At 39.6% G+C, this 18,216-nt stretch overlaps 1 protein-coding gene and 1 pseudogene across 3 annotated transcripts in view; one reads left to right on the plus strand and one right to left on the minus strand.

The window, feature by feature from the left end:
• Positions 1-13,248, minus strand: part of Csnk1a1 (casein kinase 1 alpha 1) — a 44,260-nt gene extending 31,012 nt beyond the window's left edge. The window contains exons 1-3 of one of the 3 annotated variants that reach the window (XM_013141027.3): positions 13,125-13,248; positions 12,261-12,911; positions 11,551-11,657 (exon numbers count right to left, since the gene is read on the minus strand). In XM_013141027.3, coding sequence (XP_012996481.1) covers positions 11,551-11,657; positions 12,261-12,383 — 230 coding nt within the window. In that variant the 5' untranslated portion in view covers positions 12,384-12,911; positions 13,125-13,248. Of the gene's footprint in view, positions 1-11,550; positions 11,658-12,260; positions 13,060-13,124 lie in introns of those variants that run through there. The other 2 variants (XM_013141028.3, XM_005006986.4) reach the window with 2 other exon arrangements.
• LOC111753698 (small ribosomal subunit protein uS19-like) lies at positions 6,207-6,598 on the plus strand (annotated as a pseudogene).
• Positions 13,249-18,216: the final 4,968 nt, after the last annotated feature.

The following is an 18,216-nucleotide window of genomic DNA, read 5'->3' on the forward strand; positions in this document are numbered from 1 at the left end:
ATCTTTCAAATTTAAGACTTTTGACAATCTATCATCAAGCATCTTTTATAGGCGATCAGAACTATCATAGGGTAGTTCTGATTCTCTCCCTTGAACACTACTGCTAACAGTTCCAGATGCCCTGTGCTCTTTTCTCTGAATTTCCTTAATGTTCCTATACACTAATATTTCCCTGTGACATTATTAACCATGTTAACTTTGCCATCCATAATACAGAGCTACACCTCAAAATCATATCACTTCTTCCCATCCTTAATACCCAAACTATCCAGGCCAAACAAATCACCTTTAGGCAATTCTTGTTTACATTTCTCTATATTCCCTTAATTCCTCTTGTTTACTATAATCATGATATGTGGGATTCTTTTTTTCCCCTAAATCAACAGGTTTCAAACACTTTCTATTCTGAATTTAAATACCAGTCTCACAAGCCACCTATTCTTTTAGTATTACATTTACTAATTGATTTTTTTTTTTTTAATCGGTACCAGGGATCGAACTCACAACCAAGCGCTTGCAAGGCAGGTGCTTATGCCACTGAGCTAAATCCCCAGCCCTACTAGTTGATTATTTCTGGAAGGTGCAGGCATTTAGGCAATTATCAGCACTTACTAAACTCCATCTTATTAATGCTGTTTATTATGAAAAAGAGGATCCAAAAATGCAAGGCAGGTTCAGCTACACTTTGATTCGTGCTAGCTCTTCAGTGCTCATAAATACCCAACAAAAGTTTCTTCTGGATGTTAAGTCATCATAAACAAGAGTGCTACATGTAACTCATTTTCTTCAAGCTTCCTTGTTTGTATTTGTTCCTTTATTTCCTGGTCTTCATTTTACTTTCAATTTTAATATAACACATCAAAAATTTTATGATCTGAGCTTAAACGCCCCCCCTTTGTCTATTAGAAAAACTCAGCAAAGCATTTCCTTCTTGCTTGCAATTTTGCATTTAAAATACAATTTAGATTCTAACTGGCAAAGACTGAGTAGGAAGTGCCCAGTGTGGCAGCAGGTGCTTGGAGGTGTTCCACTCTGCATAGCTAACTTGCTCTTTCTTCTAAACCCAGAATCATGTTACAATTTTCTCAGCCATTCTACCCACTGATAACTCAGTTTCCAAAATATTCTTTCAAAGGTAAGTAACAATGTTTTACTCATACTCTTTTTGTGTGGTTTTTTTTTTTGTCTTTTTCGTTTTTATCGGTACCAGGGATCGAACTCACGACTGCCTGCATGTAAGGCAGGCGCTTATGCCGCTGAGCTAAATCCCCAGCCCCTCTCTTTTTGGATTAGGTTTTTTTTTTTTCGTCTTTGTTGAGACAGGGTTTTACTAAGCAGTTCAGGTTGGTCTTGAACTCATTTTGTAACCCAGGTTAGTTACAAAATCAAATTCCTGTCTCAGCCTCCCAAGTAATGAAGTCGATTAGTTTTTAATACAATTTCCATAAAAACAAAACACCATCAAATTAAAACTTGCAGAAATACCTTTGATATATTTGGGTCAAAAGAATTTTCACTAGAGAATTTTATTTGGGGCCATTTGGCTACTGCAAGGAACTGGAAAATTAGGTTTAGAAGAGAAAATAAAGTAAAAAGAATTCTGATAACATGATAATCTCAGGAAATGTTTGTCACTAACTCAGTTTTTAAGTATCACTGAACCTTTTGTAAAACTGTTTTAAAGCCTTCATTTCCTTTTCCTGCAGAGGTTGGATAGAACCCCAGAACTTCACATTGAGCTACATCCATGACTCATTCTTTGATTTTTGAGACAGGAGCTCACTAAGCTGCCCAGGATGGGCTCCAAATTACTATCCTTCTGCTCAATGTACCAAACTATCCATTCTACTTACTTGAGCCCCCTTCCCCCAATTTTCTCAAATTCTCAAGGGTCAAATGATACCCCTTTCAAAATAAGAGAACATGACATGCACATAAAAATGTTTGTTCTTTCCAGGCCTTGGGTTCAATCTCAAACACACACACAGAGAGAAAAATTCCCCTGCCCTACATTAATTGGCTTATCAAATTCCTTTTATTAGAACTAAGTATCTGAGGTAAACAGTATCTGAAAAGCACACAGGACAAAATTAACTGGAATTCTCTATATAAGTGGAGAAAATGAGTAAGAGAAAACAATTAACTATTTTAAAGTTTGATGCAACTTTCAAGTTGCCAAGTACAGGAAAAACAACACAAGGCCCGGGCTAGTGAAGTTGTATGAAGATACAGCAAAGGGAAAAATGGAAGAGCCAACAAGAAGCTAACACAACCTACTAGAACAGATCCACATAGTCTGAAAGAATACATGAATATCTACAAGTTCTATACACACCTAAACTAATAATAAAGAACTAAGCAAGACTCATGAAAATAAGCTCTCAGTGATCAGAAAATTAAAAATGGTCCAGTAAATCAGGAGTTGAGTTTAAGAACGGAAGGGCTGGCCTGGGCAAGTGGCTCAATGGTAGAGCACTTACTTAGCATTCACATGGCCCTGGGTTTAACCCTAACCACTACCCTCTTCCCCCGCCCCAGTGGGAATCTGGTTAAACTAAAAGTACGTATATACGTAACAGTGTACCAAGGACACAGCAAGCAGCCAGAAACACAGGTTTTAGTTCTGACTGTCATTTCCTTGCTCTGTGATTCTGAGTCATTTTTACTCATTGGTCAAAGATTCTTCATCTTTTTCTTCCTTCTGTTCTTCTTGAGATGCTAGTGTTTACTTAGAGCTTGTGCATACTAAGTGAAAGTGCTATCACTGATTTACATACCTTTAGACCTTTAAGATTCTTTATTCTACCTACTAAGAAGTTTTACAGAAATTATCTACGTAGAAGTACTTGATAAATTATAAAGCATTATGTAAATAAGAGATTATTTTACTATGAAAAGCAAATAATATATATAAAATGCTACCAACTAAGAGATGATAGCATTTGCTACATTAACCATATCCCTCATTAAAACTTGCTATTACCAGTTGTTTAATACAATGGACTGTTAAACTGCAGTACAGAATTTCTGAAAGTGGTTCTCTGGTTTTTGGGCAGAAATTACTTGAGGACAATTGTTGGAAATAACAGAATTTTCTACTCCTATTCTAAAACTGGCCAAATAATGGATGTAAGACAGAGAAACTTGGTTTCTTGACAAGCTCTACACAAGACTGGGCTTTGAGAAATGCTGGCTCAGCAGGACTCACTCATATCATAAAAACCTTAACAGGGCCTAGTGACCTGGCCAATGACAACAAGCTCTAATATGCTTCCAGGTACTCTTTCAGGCTCATACTAAATATACTATCCTCTTGATAGTAAGGAAACATTCATATCCTCAATGCTTGAGATTTAGGTATCTTTCTTAATTTTCAGTAGGAGACAAATTAACCACTGACACTATCTCAGACCATGCCAGATGCTCAAAATATAAGCCTCAAAAATTTCTGCTTGCTAAAATGTGCCCTGTATTTTAGATTGTGCCAGCAGTCAGTATACATATATATATAATACAGAAGCTGAATCAAACACTTATTACAAAGTATTATGAAATATGTTGTGTCTACCAAGACCATCAATCCAAGATTTCCTTAAAGAGACAACCATTAACCAAAGTTTTCCTTAAATAAAAGCTAATACCACTTCTGTGAAAGATACAAAGTATTAATATTATAAAAATTCAAAAATGTGAACACTACAATTCCAATTAATGGAACTTGAGGGTAAGAATAACTTCAATCATGAGTGAACAGCCAAACACGAACTAACCCAAGTAATCAATACTAAAGTGGATAGTAAGGCAATGGAAAAACGAAATTATAAGTATGAACTCCAGTCTAATTAGATTTTCATTATTTCTAGATTCAAATCTAAGGACAATGTATTAAAGACACTTCTCTAATGAAACCAAGACTTGAAAAATCTGAAACTTAAAGTCTATAAAATTTTATTCTACTACTTTCCTTTTTTTTTTTTCCTTTGTCTTTTTCCTTTTTATCGGTACCGGGGATCGAACTCATGACTGCCTGCTTGCAAGGCAGGCGCTTATGCCGCTGAGCTAAACCTCCAGCTCCCTCTACTACTTTCCAATGAAGTAGCTCTAAATCAGGCCTTATACTCCTCTTTCCATAAATGTCACCATGAGGACAGAATAATTTGTCAGTGTAGAGGAGTTAACAGAGGTTAAAAATTTAGAACGCTTCAGAGATGAGCTGAAATACAGATTGAATGCTTCTAAAAATACAAACCTTGTAACTTTTTGTAGTCAAATGTATGAACACATGCCTGTAATCCCAGATATACAGGAGGCTGATCAGTCAGCATGGGCAAATGAGGGAGACCCTGTCTCAAAATTCTAAAAAAGGGAGAGTGGAATGCTGGGCATGTAGCTCAGTACTGGAGTACATGCATAGCATGTGTGAACCCTTGGGCTCAATTCTGAGTACCACAAAACCTTTTGTGTGCCAACTTGATGCTCTAAGTGCTTCAGATTTTAAAGCATTTCAGATTTTCAGAATAAGTACCTTCAATTACTAAATAAAGTCCATATAAATATTTCAAAATTTGAATCACTTTTGGTACCAAGCATTTTAGATAAAGGATACTCACACACTACACAGAAACAACCTCAATCTCAGAAGGTTTTGCAAACTTCTTCACACTTAAAAATGGTGCAAATGAAATATATGGGTGGTTTGTACTATATTATACTATGTTGCTTCATTCTTTCTTTAAACAAAAATTCTTCAGTAAAAAATTGTTGCAAGAAACAATTTCACAATGTTGCTAACCTATAGTCAAAAGAAATTTCAAAGGGTCAACACTATTACTTATAAATTCTAAGAAGTACTAAAGTTGAATATTATCCCCTGTATGTCTTTACTATGAAGTCAAAACATGTCAGATTTTTATGACCATAGATAGTAGTACCTTTATATCAGTATACAAAACTAAAAGATCTAGTATAGCCACATTTCCATTCATAAATTAGTGGCCAGACTAGTAGCAGCTTCAACTGAATACTTAAGAAATAGAAATAACTAGTTTCTGAAAATTAGAAAATGAGGAATTGAACAATACACTATTCATGTATGTATAAACTCAATAAATATGTGTAGTAATTGTAACTTTCAGCAGAATTTCATTAAAGAATACAGCCTGGCATGGTGGTAACCTGCCTGTAACCCCAGCTATTTGGGAACCCAAAGCAGGACGATTTGAGTTTGAAGTCAATCTGGGTAACACAGCAAAACATAGTCTAACAAAGTAACAACTCTAATTCATAAAAGAGATAAATTAAAAACACAACCTCATTGAGATGTAGTTCCAGGAAAAGATGAGGGTTAAGAAGAAGGCAACGACAATTAATACCCAAAATAGTAGCTTCTGAACTTTGGGGTCCAACAAAATCACCAAATGAGCATTTAAAAAAGTAATACCTAGGGGCTGGGGATTTAGCTCAGCGGCCTAAGTACCTGCCTTGCAAGCAGGCAGTCGTGAGTTCCATCCCCAGTACCGATAAAAATAAAAAAAAGACCAAAAAAAAAAAACCACCTAATACCTAGGTCACATCCTAAAGAAATTAAATCAAAATATCAAAGTAAGAGTCTAGTCTCTCTATATATTTAAAGACTTATGTGAATTCAATGTGCAGCAAAATGTAGGAACTTCTGTATAGAGGAGAAGATTTGTTCAAATCATACATTAATGATGTAACTTTAGCTAAATCAACCCTCTTTGACATACTTACTACCTGACACCCCAAGTAACAGGGTTTTTTTTGGTTTGGTTTGGGTTTTTTTAGATAGGGTTTTGCTATGCAGTTAGGCCCCTGTCTGAGTGCTGGCACTACTGGCCTGTGGTACCAAGTTTGGCTCAGGATTGTTGTAATAATTAAAAAGATACTATATACAATATCTGGATAATGTTTGATTCTCTTCTTTTTTCTTCCATACAGGAGGAAAAAAGAATAACCACGATGAATTCAACTAACTACTCCCTTATTTTAACAGTACTTATCAATGAAAAAAAAATCAAAGGCAATTATACCACCTTACAGTTAGAATAACTGCATCAGAGAATGGAAGAAACATCTTTCATCCTACTGATTCTATCCATTTATATAATGCATTTAAAACTCAAATTTCTAAGTGAAAGCTAACATTAAAAACTACAGAATCTCATCTTTTCCAAAGATGTGGCAAGATGGAGCAGAAGCAGCAAGGAACCTTTTGCAAGTCTACCTACCTCAGCAGGGACCTTGACCAACTGCTGGGCATATCTACAAACAGCTGAGCAGCTCTACAGTGCCATGACAGCTGCAGACTTTGGCAGAAGTAGCACTTGCTGAAGTGCCTGTGGGAAGGCCAAAAAGGAAGCACCACCCATGGAAAGGCCAGAAGTGGTGAAGACACACCTTTGGGACATGATCCTTCTGCCCAAGATGGTTGAGTGTCTACAATGGTAGGACCTTCAACCAGATGGAGATCAATGGCCACTATATAGGTGAGTTCTCCATTCCCTACAAGCCCATGAAGCATGGCTAGCCTGGCATCAGGGCTACCCACTCTTCATGCTTCATCATTGCCTTCAAGTAGTCACCTGGCCAATAAAGCCACCACTGTCCCCAGTCTCAAAAAAAAAAAAAAAAAAAAAAGTACAGCTAACAAACAGAACCCAAACTCTGACTCAAAATGCTTTTTCCATTTCCCTTTAACAGAGGATCAGAATATACTCTTCAGCTAAATCTTTTTGTATAGCACTTCCAAAGCCCCTATTAGAAGAGCCACAACACATCCATCACTCACTGACCGCTCTTTAAAGGTGGAGAATAAGGTTAAGATATTAATTACCACTGAGCAGTCGCCCCAACCATCTAATTATTTTGTCAGGTAATCCTACAGTGTACTTCCATGTTGATAGATTAATAACCTGCAGTTTTCGGTATGAGCAACACATCAAATCCAGTTGTGTTAACTATCATTTAAAAACCTTTTTAAAAAAATTTAACCTTATGTGTCACAGAATGTCACTTACCAATGATTAGCAGTCTGTATATGCAAAAAGAGAAGTTATTCCTTATCTAACAGAGCTGCGGACGCACTTATCAAAACAGATCCAACCACACACTAAAATCTGCAAATTTCACTGCATGTAAATTGCACTTTCATTTTTTTAAAAATCCCATTAGGCCAGCATCAGTTCAAACTCTGTTAATATTGGTCCTCTTAAAAAAAAAAAAAAAAAAAAAATATTGGTCCTCTAAAACTGTTAAGAGCCACCCAAGAACAGTAACAGAGCCTGGCATGGCCTGTACTCCAGTACTCAGAGGCTGAGACAGGAGACTCACCTCAAGTTTGAGACCAGCTTGGGCTGCACAGCGAGATCATGTCTCAAAATAAAATAAAATACATTCACATACATACACATATACATACATAGAGGAAAGGGAAAACGACATCATTTTAAATCAGGTATTCATGCATTTAAAACTATGAAGTATTTTTATAACCCCAGCAAGATGTTTCTTTAAATTGAAGAACTGATTTATTTTGTAGTACTGGAGAACTCAATCACTTGAGCTACACTCCCACTCACTCATTTTAAAATTATTTTTATTGAGATGGTCTTGTTAACTTGCCTAGGCTGGCCTCAAACTCAGGTGGGCACCATGACATCCTAATCAAGGACTTATTTTAAAAACTCAATTTATTTTTATTTTGTTTATAGACCTGGTAATTGAAAAGGAACTCATGGCATCCCATAGTGTAATACAACTGAGGCACAACCTAGTCAGGTTTTGTGTGTGCACATGTGGTGCTGGGGATCATAGATTTCTTGACAGTAAACAACCTTTGTGAATACTGACAACTCATGAGAAAACTTTAATACTTCACATACCACTTAAACGTATTTTGAAACAAAATGATTTAGTTCTAATGACTGAAATCAAGGAAGTAAAACCCATATACTTCACATATGTTCACAAATATTTATTATAAGTTACATACAAATTAACAGTTTCCAACAAAAATTCTTATCCTGTAATCCTAAAAGGATTAAAAAAGGGAACGTATACCCTAAATTATAAACATCTAGTTAAACAGTATAAAGGTCGAGGATACAGCTCAGTGGCATTAAGTGTCTACCTGGCAAGCACAAGGTCCCGAATTCGATTCCTAGTACAAAAAAAAAAAAAAAGAAAGAAAGAAAGACTTAATACTTTTGGGACTCAACAATCTAACTTTTAATGTATGGTGATGAGGAGCAATTGGGTTATGTACATCTCTCAGTTTTTATCCAGTTCAAAAAATGCTACTGAGCATACATTTAGTGCCGAAAAGACAATTTAAATTGCTCTTAACAGTCAAGGTCAAGGACTAATTAGTACTTCATTATCTGCTGGAATACTTATCATTCTTTAGGGAAAGAACAAAAAACATGATTAAGGCCACATATGAAGATACACACACCTGCAATGCTATCCCCCAGCACTTGGAAGGCTGAGACAGAAGGATCATGGGTTTGGAGGTCAGTCTGGGTTACACAGCGAGGACTCAACCAGGACTACAAAGCAAGACTCAGTCTCAAAAATAAAAAAATAAAAAAAACCACACCAAAGAAAGAAAATCCCAAAGTTTTCTGTTTATCATCCTAGCAAAATTAGAAAATCATTAAATCAATCTTATTTTTATAGCTGAAGAAACTGAGAGGTTCAAAGAAGTTAAGAGACTGACTCTGGACCATTAGTCAATAGTACCTGCCAGATCTTGAGTTCAATCCTAACACCTACTGCATAGGATAAGCACTCTTCTGTTTACCATAATTGTTCCTTTAAAGAACATGTTAATTCAATTAAAAGGAAAAAAAAGAACTATAACAGAAACATAATAACTTTAAGTGGGCTTCCAAATGTCAATTCTGCAAGGATTTAGTTCCTTACAATATCGAGGACTGGATGCCACCCTTTCTCATTGCTTTTACACTGTACACTAGGCTTCTACTTAATAATAGGCCTCTCAAATTACACAGGAAGGACCTGATCAGGCAGGTCAGCAGCTATGCAAGCCAGGTAATTTTAAGCCCTTGTTTTAAGATACCCCAAAGCACAGCACTTTAAAAATCCAATAAACACGGGAGTGGGATGGGGTGCAACGAGTAAATGTGGCAAAAAAAAAAAATGCATTTTTTGAAATTATGTCATACTTCTAAGATTGGGTAATACAGTCTGCCTGTTTAAACAGTCAACTTAGTTCAATATTAATAAATAAATACTTAATTGGTAAAGCAAATTCTACATATAGGTGATACATAAATAATGAGGAACAAAGAAGATAGGAAGACGGATGGTTTGGTATCCAAATAATTTCCAGTCAATCTTTCTTTTGTCTTTCAGTGGAAAAACTATCGCTTCACTATTTTAAACCAGTGAACCACCTTTGTTCCTAGGTACCTGGTCCCTATCATACCTGAAACAATGCATGCTTTCCCCACCCTTAGCCAATTACATTCTGCCTTAAACATTACTCCCAGGAGCCACACACTATTCTTGGATGCCCAAACCAGTTCACTAAGCTTTCTTCCTTAGAGCCAGATCCTGAAATCTCATATCCTCTCCTAGCAAGCCTTAAATTGAAAGGCAGGTTAATCTGTTTAGCTCCACCCACAGAGTTTGTAACTACCATAACTCTCTCTGCACTCACCACCTTATAACAGGTACCTATTAGTCTGCTCACAAGTTAATTTCATTTATTTGTATGCTTTTTCAGCATCTTACTCATTGGCCTCACTAGTCTATATTGGTGTTGTCTTGAAATAAAAAGCTACCAGATAAAAGAAAATGTTCCTAACTTGGGCCTTGAAAATACATGTTCAATCATTTTAAGATTATTTCAAACACATTAAGTCCAACTTGTGAAATTCATAAAATCTCCCAACACAGATGAATATCAAAAGAATTTTGAAAGGTGCCACATTACAAATGACCTCATTATTGTCTGTATGATTCTATTTGTAAGAAATTCTGGAAAAAACAAGTGGAAAAGCAAGAGTTTTCCCTATATGGTTAAGTTTTTATTAAGGAGGGGAATTATTAAAAAGCTCAAATCTGGATTATCCCAAATTTCACAATCTTTGCTGCACAAGATAAATTTGGTCTTTTCAAGTTTTTAAAAAGTACATTGCCTAAGGGGCTGGGGATTTAGCTCAGCGGCATAAGCACCTGCCTTGCAAGCAGGCGGTCATGAGTTCGATCCCTGGTACCGATAAAAAAAGAAAAGAAAAAAAAAAAAAAGTACATTGCCATATTGCTTGTTTCCACTTCAGAATTAATGCAGGTAATACAATGCTTAATTTGGGATTTGAAAAACAAAAAGCCAGTATTGGAGAGGATACAGTATGTATCAATCCACTTAATTCTCAATCATTCTCACTCTTTTTGTAAATGTTAGAGTATTGCTGAAAATGTTATTAAGCAACGTTTAGTCTCTATCTTAGGAAAGAGGTTTCTTAATCTCAAAAATAAGTTACTCAGAATCGTTTAACCATCTAAAAGAAAAACTATCTTTTTTATCTGACTGATCACTTTTCATCATGACTATTTCTATTTGCACTCACCAATATCCAATCCCCCTACACGCCACAATTTCCTTGATGTGAACAACTCAACAGGTTAAAATTACTGATGAAACTGCGGTTAAGTGATGCTTTCTTTTACAACTGACCTAGGAATATTTCAACACAGCTGATGCTGCTCAAACTGCCTTTGCCATCACCCATTAAAACTTGGTACGGACTAAAATTATGAAGCATTACTATTCAAAAGAGAGTAGTTAACACCTTTGAGGGGAAAAGAAAGGCCTTAAAAAAAAATAAAACCAATTTCATGTTGCATCTGCTGCAGAGATCACAGACCTAACTGTCATTTCCTTCCTTATACACCACCACCTGCTGAAGCTTCATTGTTGGCTTTCCAAAGGGTTAACCCACGCAGGGCTGCTAAAGGAAGTCTCAAACAAGCAGAACTTGTAGTTGAGAAAAGGGCAGGAATATGGGGTTGAGTCACGTCGCTCCGCCATTTTCTAAGCGGAGGAGGAAGACATGTTGGAACAAAAACACAACAAAAGAGCAGCCATTTCCCTAGCCAGCTCCAATGGCAACCCGAACTGGCTAAGCCCGGTCACTCTGGCACCCTTGGATCCACTTCCCTGGACAAACCCCTGAACATCAGAGGTGCAGCCGCAAGGAGAGCAGCAGTCAACCCTCGGCGTAGGGAGCTGGACCTGAGATGACTTGCTCGCTCAACTACAAATGAAAGCCTCGGGGAGAGGGAAAACGGCGGAAGTAAAGACAGTGGAATGTAACAATGACATTTTCAACTAAGTTGCAAACTAGAATTTACCCAGTGCCTAGGATGACTAATGGTTGATGGGAAACCCCCGGGCTTAAGGAGCCAGAGCACAGTAACTGGATAGCGAGATCGGATCTGGCTGGTGCCCGTTTCCCCAGTCCACTGTCCCCGGCGGTCACCTACGTGCGCACGAGTGCTTACCGTATGTGGGGGATGCCGACCCCACCTTGAAGAATCTTATAGAGTTTGCTCTCGTACAGCAACTGGGGATGCCTGGCCTTCTGAGACTCTAGCTTCACTGCCACTTCCTGCAGGGGAAAGAGGGGGTGATGGCATCAACATCCCTACGGAGGAGCCGATGTCACTTGGGAAAGGAGAGGAGACATTAGCAAAGGTCCAGGTCGCGCTACTGGGGGAGTGGAGGGCAGGCTGGGAAGGGGAAGCTCTCGTAATTCTAAAACCGAGGCAACCAGCCTTCAAGGCCTCTTCGGGGGGTCATGACGAAATCCGCACGTCCTCTACATCTAAAGTGCAGCGCAACGATTCATCCAGCACCGGAATGCGAGATTTCGGGGGACCTGGGCCATCGGGAACTGTCCACACCGGAACAGGAGTCCCGGTCCAACCAACTATAAAGGAAAACACGGGCATCCAAGTGTTTTACCCGTTCCGCTTTTCTCTCTGACCACAGGACACTTGAGAGGCATTTTTAATAAGCTGGGAAACTTAGTGGACTCGGCCTCCTGCCGGCTCTTTCCCTTTTAGGGAAGGGGAGCGGAGCGGAGCGGAGCGGAGGAGGCTGGCGCCGGCCTCCCCGGTGCGTGCGCGCGGTGGGCAGCGGCCGGGCAGCTCGGGGCTGGAGGGGGCGAGGAAGGCGCCGCGCTACCCCGGACCCCATCCCGGGTGATTACCTCGCCGTTGGTGATGTTAATCGCCAGGTAAATATCCCCGAAGGAGCCAGACCCGATCTTCCGCACCAGTTTGTATTTCCCTCCGACAATGAACTCGGCCTTGGAACCGCTGCTGCTCGCCATCCTGGGAGACGAAGCCGGAGCCCGGGGCCGAGCCCCGACGCCTGAGGGAGGACGGAAGCCCCTGGGGCTCGTCTGCTGAGCACGGCTACGGAGGAGGGCGCAGGAACGGGAAAACGGAGGCCTTTCCCGGCGTTACAGGGCTAAGAACTGGCCGGGGGAAACCCGATCGCCGTTACTCAGTCAGATTTTTTTTTTTTTTTTTTTTTTTTTTTTTTTTAGCCAGGCCGCAGTTTGTGAGGCGTTTCTTGCTGTTACTTGGGTTAGGCTACTTGTTTCCGGGCGGCTGCCGCTGCCTCGCTTTCACTGCAGCGTCGCGGGCTGGAATAAGGGCGCGGTGAGTTAGGGCGGCGATATCGCTGCCACCACTGCCGCCGACTCCAGCCCGGGGAGACCCCTGTCACTCCGCTGACGCCGCCATCTTGTTACTCCGGCTCCAACCAACACAAAATGCCCCCAGTCCCCGGGAGTCGCTTCTTCACAGCGCAGGGCACTCTGGGAAGGGGATCGCGAGCTCTAGCCCCGAAGGGTCTGCAGTGAGAGAGAGGGCGGAACCAGACCCGTGAGACTGGCGGCCTACGCTCCGAGCGTCACTCTGTCGCCGCCCAGCCGCGCAGGCGCGTTGCGACGCCTGCCGACTGCGCAGCCGTAGCGTGGCCTAGCCTCACCCCCGCCCCGGGCTCTCTTCCACTTCCGGTCCTCGACTGTTTCAGTCTTGCTACCTGTTAGTCACTTGGGTCCCACCTGGTGTCCGTGGAGGCGCCGTGGCTAGAGGGTTGGAGGTCACGTTAGGGAAGGGGTCACCTGTATTACCGCGGAGATAAAAGCTGCAGACCTGCTTCGGAGTTGGGTACTGACCTTAGTCTTTTGTCTTTAGACGATTTTTAACCTTTGATATTTCTCGGGCCACTCCCCTGGGCGGGCCTGCGCCAGTTCGTTTCCGTTTGGAAAGCGGTTGTCGCCTCTAGTGGAGAGGAAGAGAAAAGCAGCCCTCGGCGAGCTGGGTTGAAGGGAAGGGCCTCTGGTTTCAGCAGATCTGCGCTGGTAACCCGTGGTTATAATTCTGGTCTCTCCGGAGTGTCAGAGACCCTCATTTTTACAGGAGGTGAAAAGGAGGGAAGCAGAGATTGCTTAGATGCCATGTCTTCTTGTTGTCCGTAGACTATACATCTAACAGCCGCTTGCTTCATAAAGAAATTTTAGTAATAAAAGCAACAGGAAAAGTTGACATCAGTAAAAAACCAAAACAAAACTGAACATAGTAAAAGTTGTTACTGCCTGCCCTCCCCCCAAAAGCCCTCAAAGAATCGTATCTTGGTTATATTGAAAATATACAGGATAAAAATGAAAACTGACAACGGTTAAACCACACAATACTTTCCTCTTTTTTATATTCTAAAAATTGGTCAAAAGGTCATTCTGTTTAATTTATTTCTTTTCAGCCAACGTCTCACTGTAGTCCAGGCTATCCTTGAACTCACTGTAAACCAAGCTGGCCTCAAACTGGCGGTGATCTACCTGTCTCAGCCTCCTGAGTGCTGGGAGTACAGGTGTGCGCCTCATACCCACTATAGCGTCAACTTTTGACCCTATTCTTTACAAAATTTGACCTGAGAAAATCGGACTTGGTAAATCACAAAAGAAAGCTCATGACTGACGTTCTCATCTGTAATGTGAATCTAGCATCGGCTGTAAAAATTTAAACAGAAAAACAACTCTAATATAATAATTTGTTAAAATGTAAATGAGAAAAAATGAAAATGAGAGTAAATATAAAGAGTTTAAGTGCAACTCGGAAAGCTGAAATTGTAATGGGGTTTATCTGGGAAGGTATATTGCCCAAACGGGAAAGAAACTTTCCCTAAGGTTTAGCATGGAGTTTGGAGTCACCTCCAAGATCTAGACAGCCTGACTTATCAAATCAGCACTATCAGACATTCTTTTTTTGGTGACTCTAAGTCATGTGTTCACTAATTTAAAATCCTCTGGTGTTAGAGTCTGCTAAAAAAAAAAAAAAAAAAAAAAAGTAACTGGGTGTGGTGGTGGATTTCTGTAATCCCTGTACTCTGGGCATTTGGAGTAAGGAGAATCCCAAATTTAAGCAGAATTTGAGCAATATGTACAGCAATTAAGCAAGACCCTGCGTCAAAATAAAAAATAAGGGCTGGAGATTTAGCTCAGGGTGAAGCCCCTGGGAGCTATCTCCAGTGGGCAGCGCTCCTGTGTGTGTGTGTGTGTGTGTGTGTGACTGTTAAAAAAAACCTGCTTGTGTGTGTGTGTGTGTGTGTGTGTGACTGTTAAAAAAAAAACTGCTTGAGTTATCCAGGGCATAGTTTCCTGCTGATTTCCTGTGATAGGCATTCAAAGTTGAATAAATTCCTCACCTTGAGGAATTCTTGGGTGTAGTGATACAAATTCTCAATTTTTGTGGTAGGGGTGGGGAGGGTGTTCCCAAGGGTCTATGGAAATGGATAGATACAAATGTAACATTTTTCATTTACTTAATTTCACAATCTTCTGATATTTTCTTGCACATGTATCATTATGCCTTTTTATAAAGTGATACTGATGGTAGATGATGATTTTGTGTATGTGTGTGGTCTTTTGAGACAAGATCTCCCTCTGCAGTTCTGGGTCTCTTGAGCTCATTTTGTAGCCCAGGCTGGTCTCCAATGCTCAGCAATCCTCCTGCCTCAGCCTCCCAAGTGCTGGGACTATAGGCATGATCCACCACACCTTGCTGACTGTTGTTTTTTAAAAATTTTGACAAAGTAAAAAGTCAACAATTAGACCTCCTTTTTCAGTGTTTTGTTTTTTGGAGCAGTTGTAAACCCACAAAATTTTTCTTTTGGTTCCAGGCATCAAATTCACGACTGTGTGCTTGCAAGGCAGGTACTTGTACCACTAAGCTAGATCCCAGCTCCATAAAGTCTTACTTGGGGAACCCATCAACTTTCAGCATGCTTCCAACATTGAGATTATATGTGTGTGTGTGTGTATAATTTTTATTCATATATATGTGTGTGTATATATATATATATATATATAGACACATATCAGAAAAAAATATATATATAATTTTCTGATATCTGTCCTCATTTGTTTCCTGCCATCTTTAGTCACTATTCTAGCATGGTGATATACTGAAATACTATATGAGTTGCCACAGCCTTTGCAAATGTGATTTCAATTGGATTCATTTTAAGCTTTAAATTTATTAGCTCTAAGAAGGGCAAACTCTGTGTGTGTGTGTTTAAGTGTAGGAAATGATGTTTTTAGATGTTGGCTATGACTCAAACTTCTTAACAATCCATGTATCATTTACAGTAACATTCAGCGTAAGCAAGTAAAGAATTATCTGTTTTAGATGCTGCTACTTTAAAATTACAAATCATTCTGTACGTATTCAATCAGCAGCAACCCTGGTATAATAGAAACAGCCTTAAAAGTACCAAAACACAATTGCTGGTTCCTAGGTCAGATGAATTCACTAAAAATATATTAAATAAAAATTTTAGAACTTGAGAAAAATTTAACGATCATCTAGTTAGTTCATTAGTGAAATTTATAAAGTGCGTTCACACATATCACTTGTGCCTTACTCTAGGAAAAACACCTTGCCCAAGATCATACAAATATTAGTGAGGGACACAGGAGTAGAACCCCAACTACCTAACCAAAAAGAAAAGAGAAAAAGCAAGAGAAAGAAAATTTGGAAAGGGTAGAACACAAACTGGGAAAAATAACAACTGAGTTGGTAGACAGCTCTAGATGGATTGAAAAATAACTTTCTGTTAAGCCACAGGGTTTAGTCAAGAAACGGTTACTATTCAGTGTGTTTTGAGTATATGTGCAAGAAGTTTAGATGCAAACTAAACACACATGAGTGGCCTGCCCATCTCCAGTGATCTTCAGTACAAATTAGACAAAGGCACTGCCTTAGAACATGTCAAATGCCGTCCCAGGTGTGTAACGTTTTCTTTTTGAGACAGTATCTCGCTATGTAGTTCAGGTTGGCCTGGATTCACTATGTAGCCCCGACTGGCCTCGAGCTCTCAATGATCCTCTTGCTCTCCCACCTGAGTGCTGAGATTAAAGGCATGCACCACCACACCCTGCTAAGTGTGTGACTATTATACAGCTTTTTTGCAGAGTCAGTATCAGATCATTGAAACCATGGCACTGTACACAAATGTACTGTTGGATCAGAGTGATAATCCATTCCACCTGTTTTCCAGTCTTTGCCAGTGACAGCAACTTCTGGAATGTGTTGTTTTGCTGTTAGATAGCATCTCATTCTGTATCCCAGCCTGACCTCAAAGTTTTCATCCTTCTGCCTCAGCCTCCCAAGAGTGGAATTACAGATATGTATCACCGTACTCAACTGCAACAGTAATTTCTAGATCTCTTTTTTATTTCTCAGTCTGTTTTCTTCCTTTGTATTGTTCACTGGCTTCTGTTAAAGTAGATTAAATTATTGCATCTATGATAGCAACTTCAAATACATTTAGAAATTCTTCAGGCATTTCTTATTTTTTAGGGAGTCATTAACTATAATTTATTTCAAATAATTTCATTCTTTGGACTTATTATTCTTTTGACCCATGTGGTTTCTAATTCTAAAGATCTGTAAGTTCCACGTGTTTATTACCCAATGATCTTTTAAAAGTCATAACATATATTGTTTAAAAGTCATAATTGGATGTGGTGGGACACACCTGTAATCCCAGCACTTGGGAGGCTGAGGTAGGAGGATGGCCCTGTGTTTGAGGCTAGCCTGAGCCATACAAGTTCAAAAGGCCAACCTGAACCACGTCACAAGACCCTGTCTCAAAACAAACAAACAAAAAAAATTGCTATTTGAGTCTTCTAAAAGGAACTGGCATTAGACAAAATTCACAGGAGAAATCCCTAACAAATTTACTTGATTACAATTTTATGTGATGAAAGAGCTTTCAGATTAAATCCCAAAAGACTCAGAGGATCTGATTCTATAGTTATGTCTGATGAAGCAAGGATAACCATATTAGAAGTGAGATTAGATGGGAAGTGTGTGAGCTAGCAGGAACAGACTGAGTGGGAAACTCGAAGGCCTGTCTTGGCAGGGCCTTCTTGGCCCTCAGTTGAAGCTTTCCTTCCTCCCAGGTGCAGTACAGAGCAGGACTCTGCCTAGGATGTGTTCTTAGGAGCTGCTTTCAGACAAGGTCAGAGAACTTCTTCCTGGCCAGCTCCTTGTCAGAAAGCTGGGAGAAGGTGAGAGTAATAATTCTAGTATTTATGGCTGGCTTTCAGGGCAAGGGGTTCTGGTTTCTATGACTCAACCTCGAAAAGAGGAGGGCTAGTTCTGTGATGCGCTTCAGAGGAGAGTCAGGGGCAAAACATGGAAGGGCAGATAAAGGTCAGACAGAAATGTTGTTTCTGAGGCTACTTCTGAACCTTTGCTTTGGCTTGCCGTTTTTCAGCACAGCACATCTGTCAGTATATGAGCAAAAAGTCAGAGTGCACATACTATTCAGAGACCTGTTTTTGTTTGCTTAACAATTTGTTGGAGATGTGTTTCCATATAACTAATCTTTTAAAATATTTTAAATGTCTATATGTTAAATTTGTATCATATGGATAGCATAGCAGTTAACCAATCCCAACTGAGTAGTCTGATTGCTTCCAGACTTTTGCTAGTATGAACAAACAACACTATAATGAATTTTACTATACCGAATGTTCACTCACATCCCAAACTAATTGGTTAGGATACTACTCCTCTTAAGACCCTTGAGAGCATAAAGAATGTCTCTTCATTCTGTCCCACAAAGAGGTTTGGAGGTTTTCTTTTTTT

The sequence above is a fragment of the Cavia porcellus genome, unplaced genomic scaffold (assembly GCF_034190915.1).
Source record: "Cavia porcellus strain 051 isolate PalLab524CR breed Dunkin Hartley unplaced genomic scaffold, mCavPor4.1 scaffold_21, whole genome shotgun sequence".
Lineage (NCBI taxonomy): Eukaryota > Metazoa > Chordata > Mammalia > Rodentia > Caviidae > Cavia > Cavia porcellus.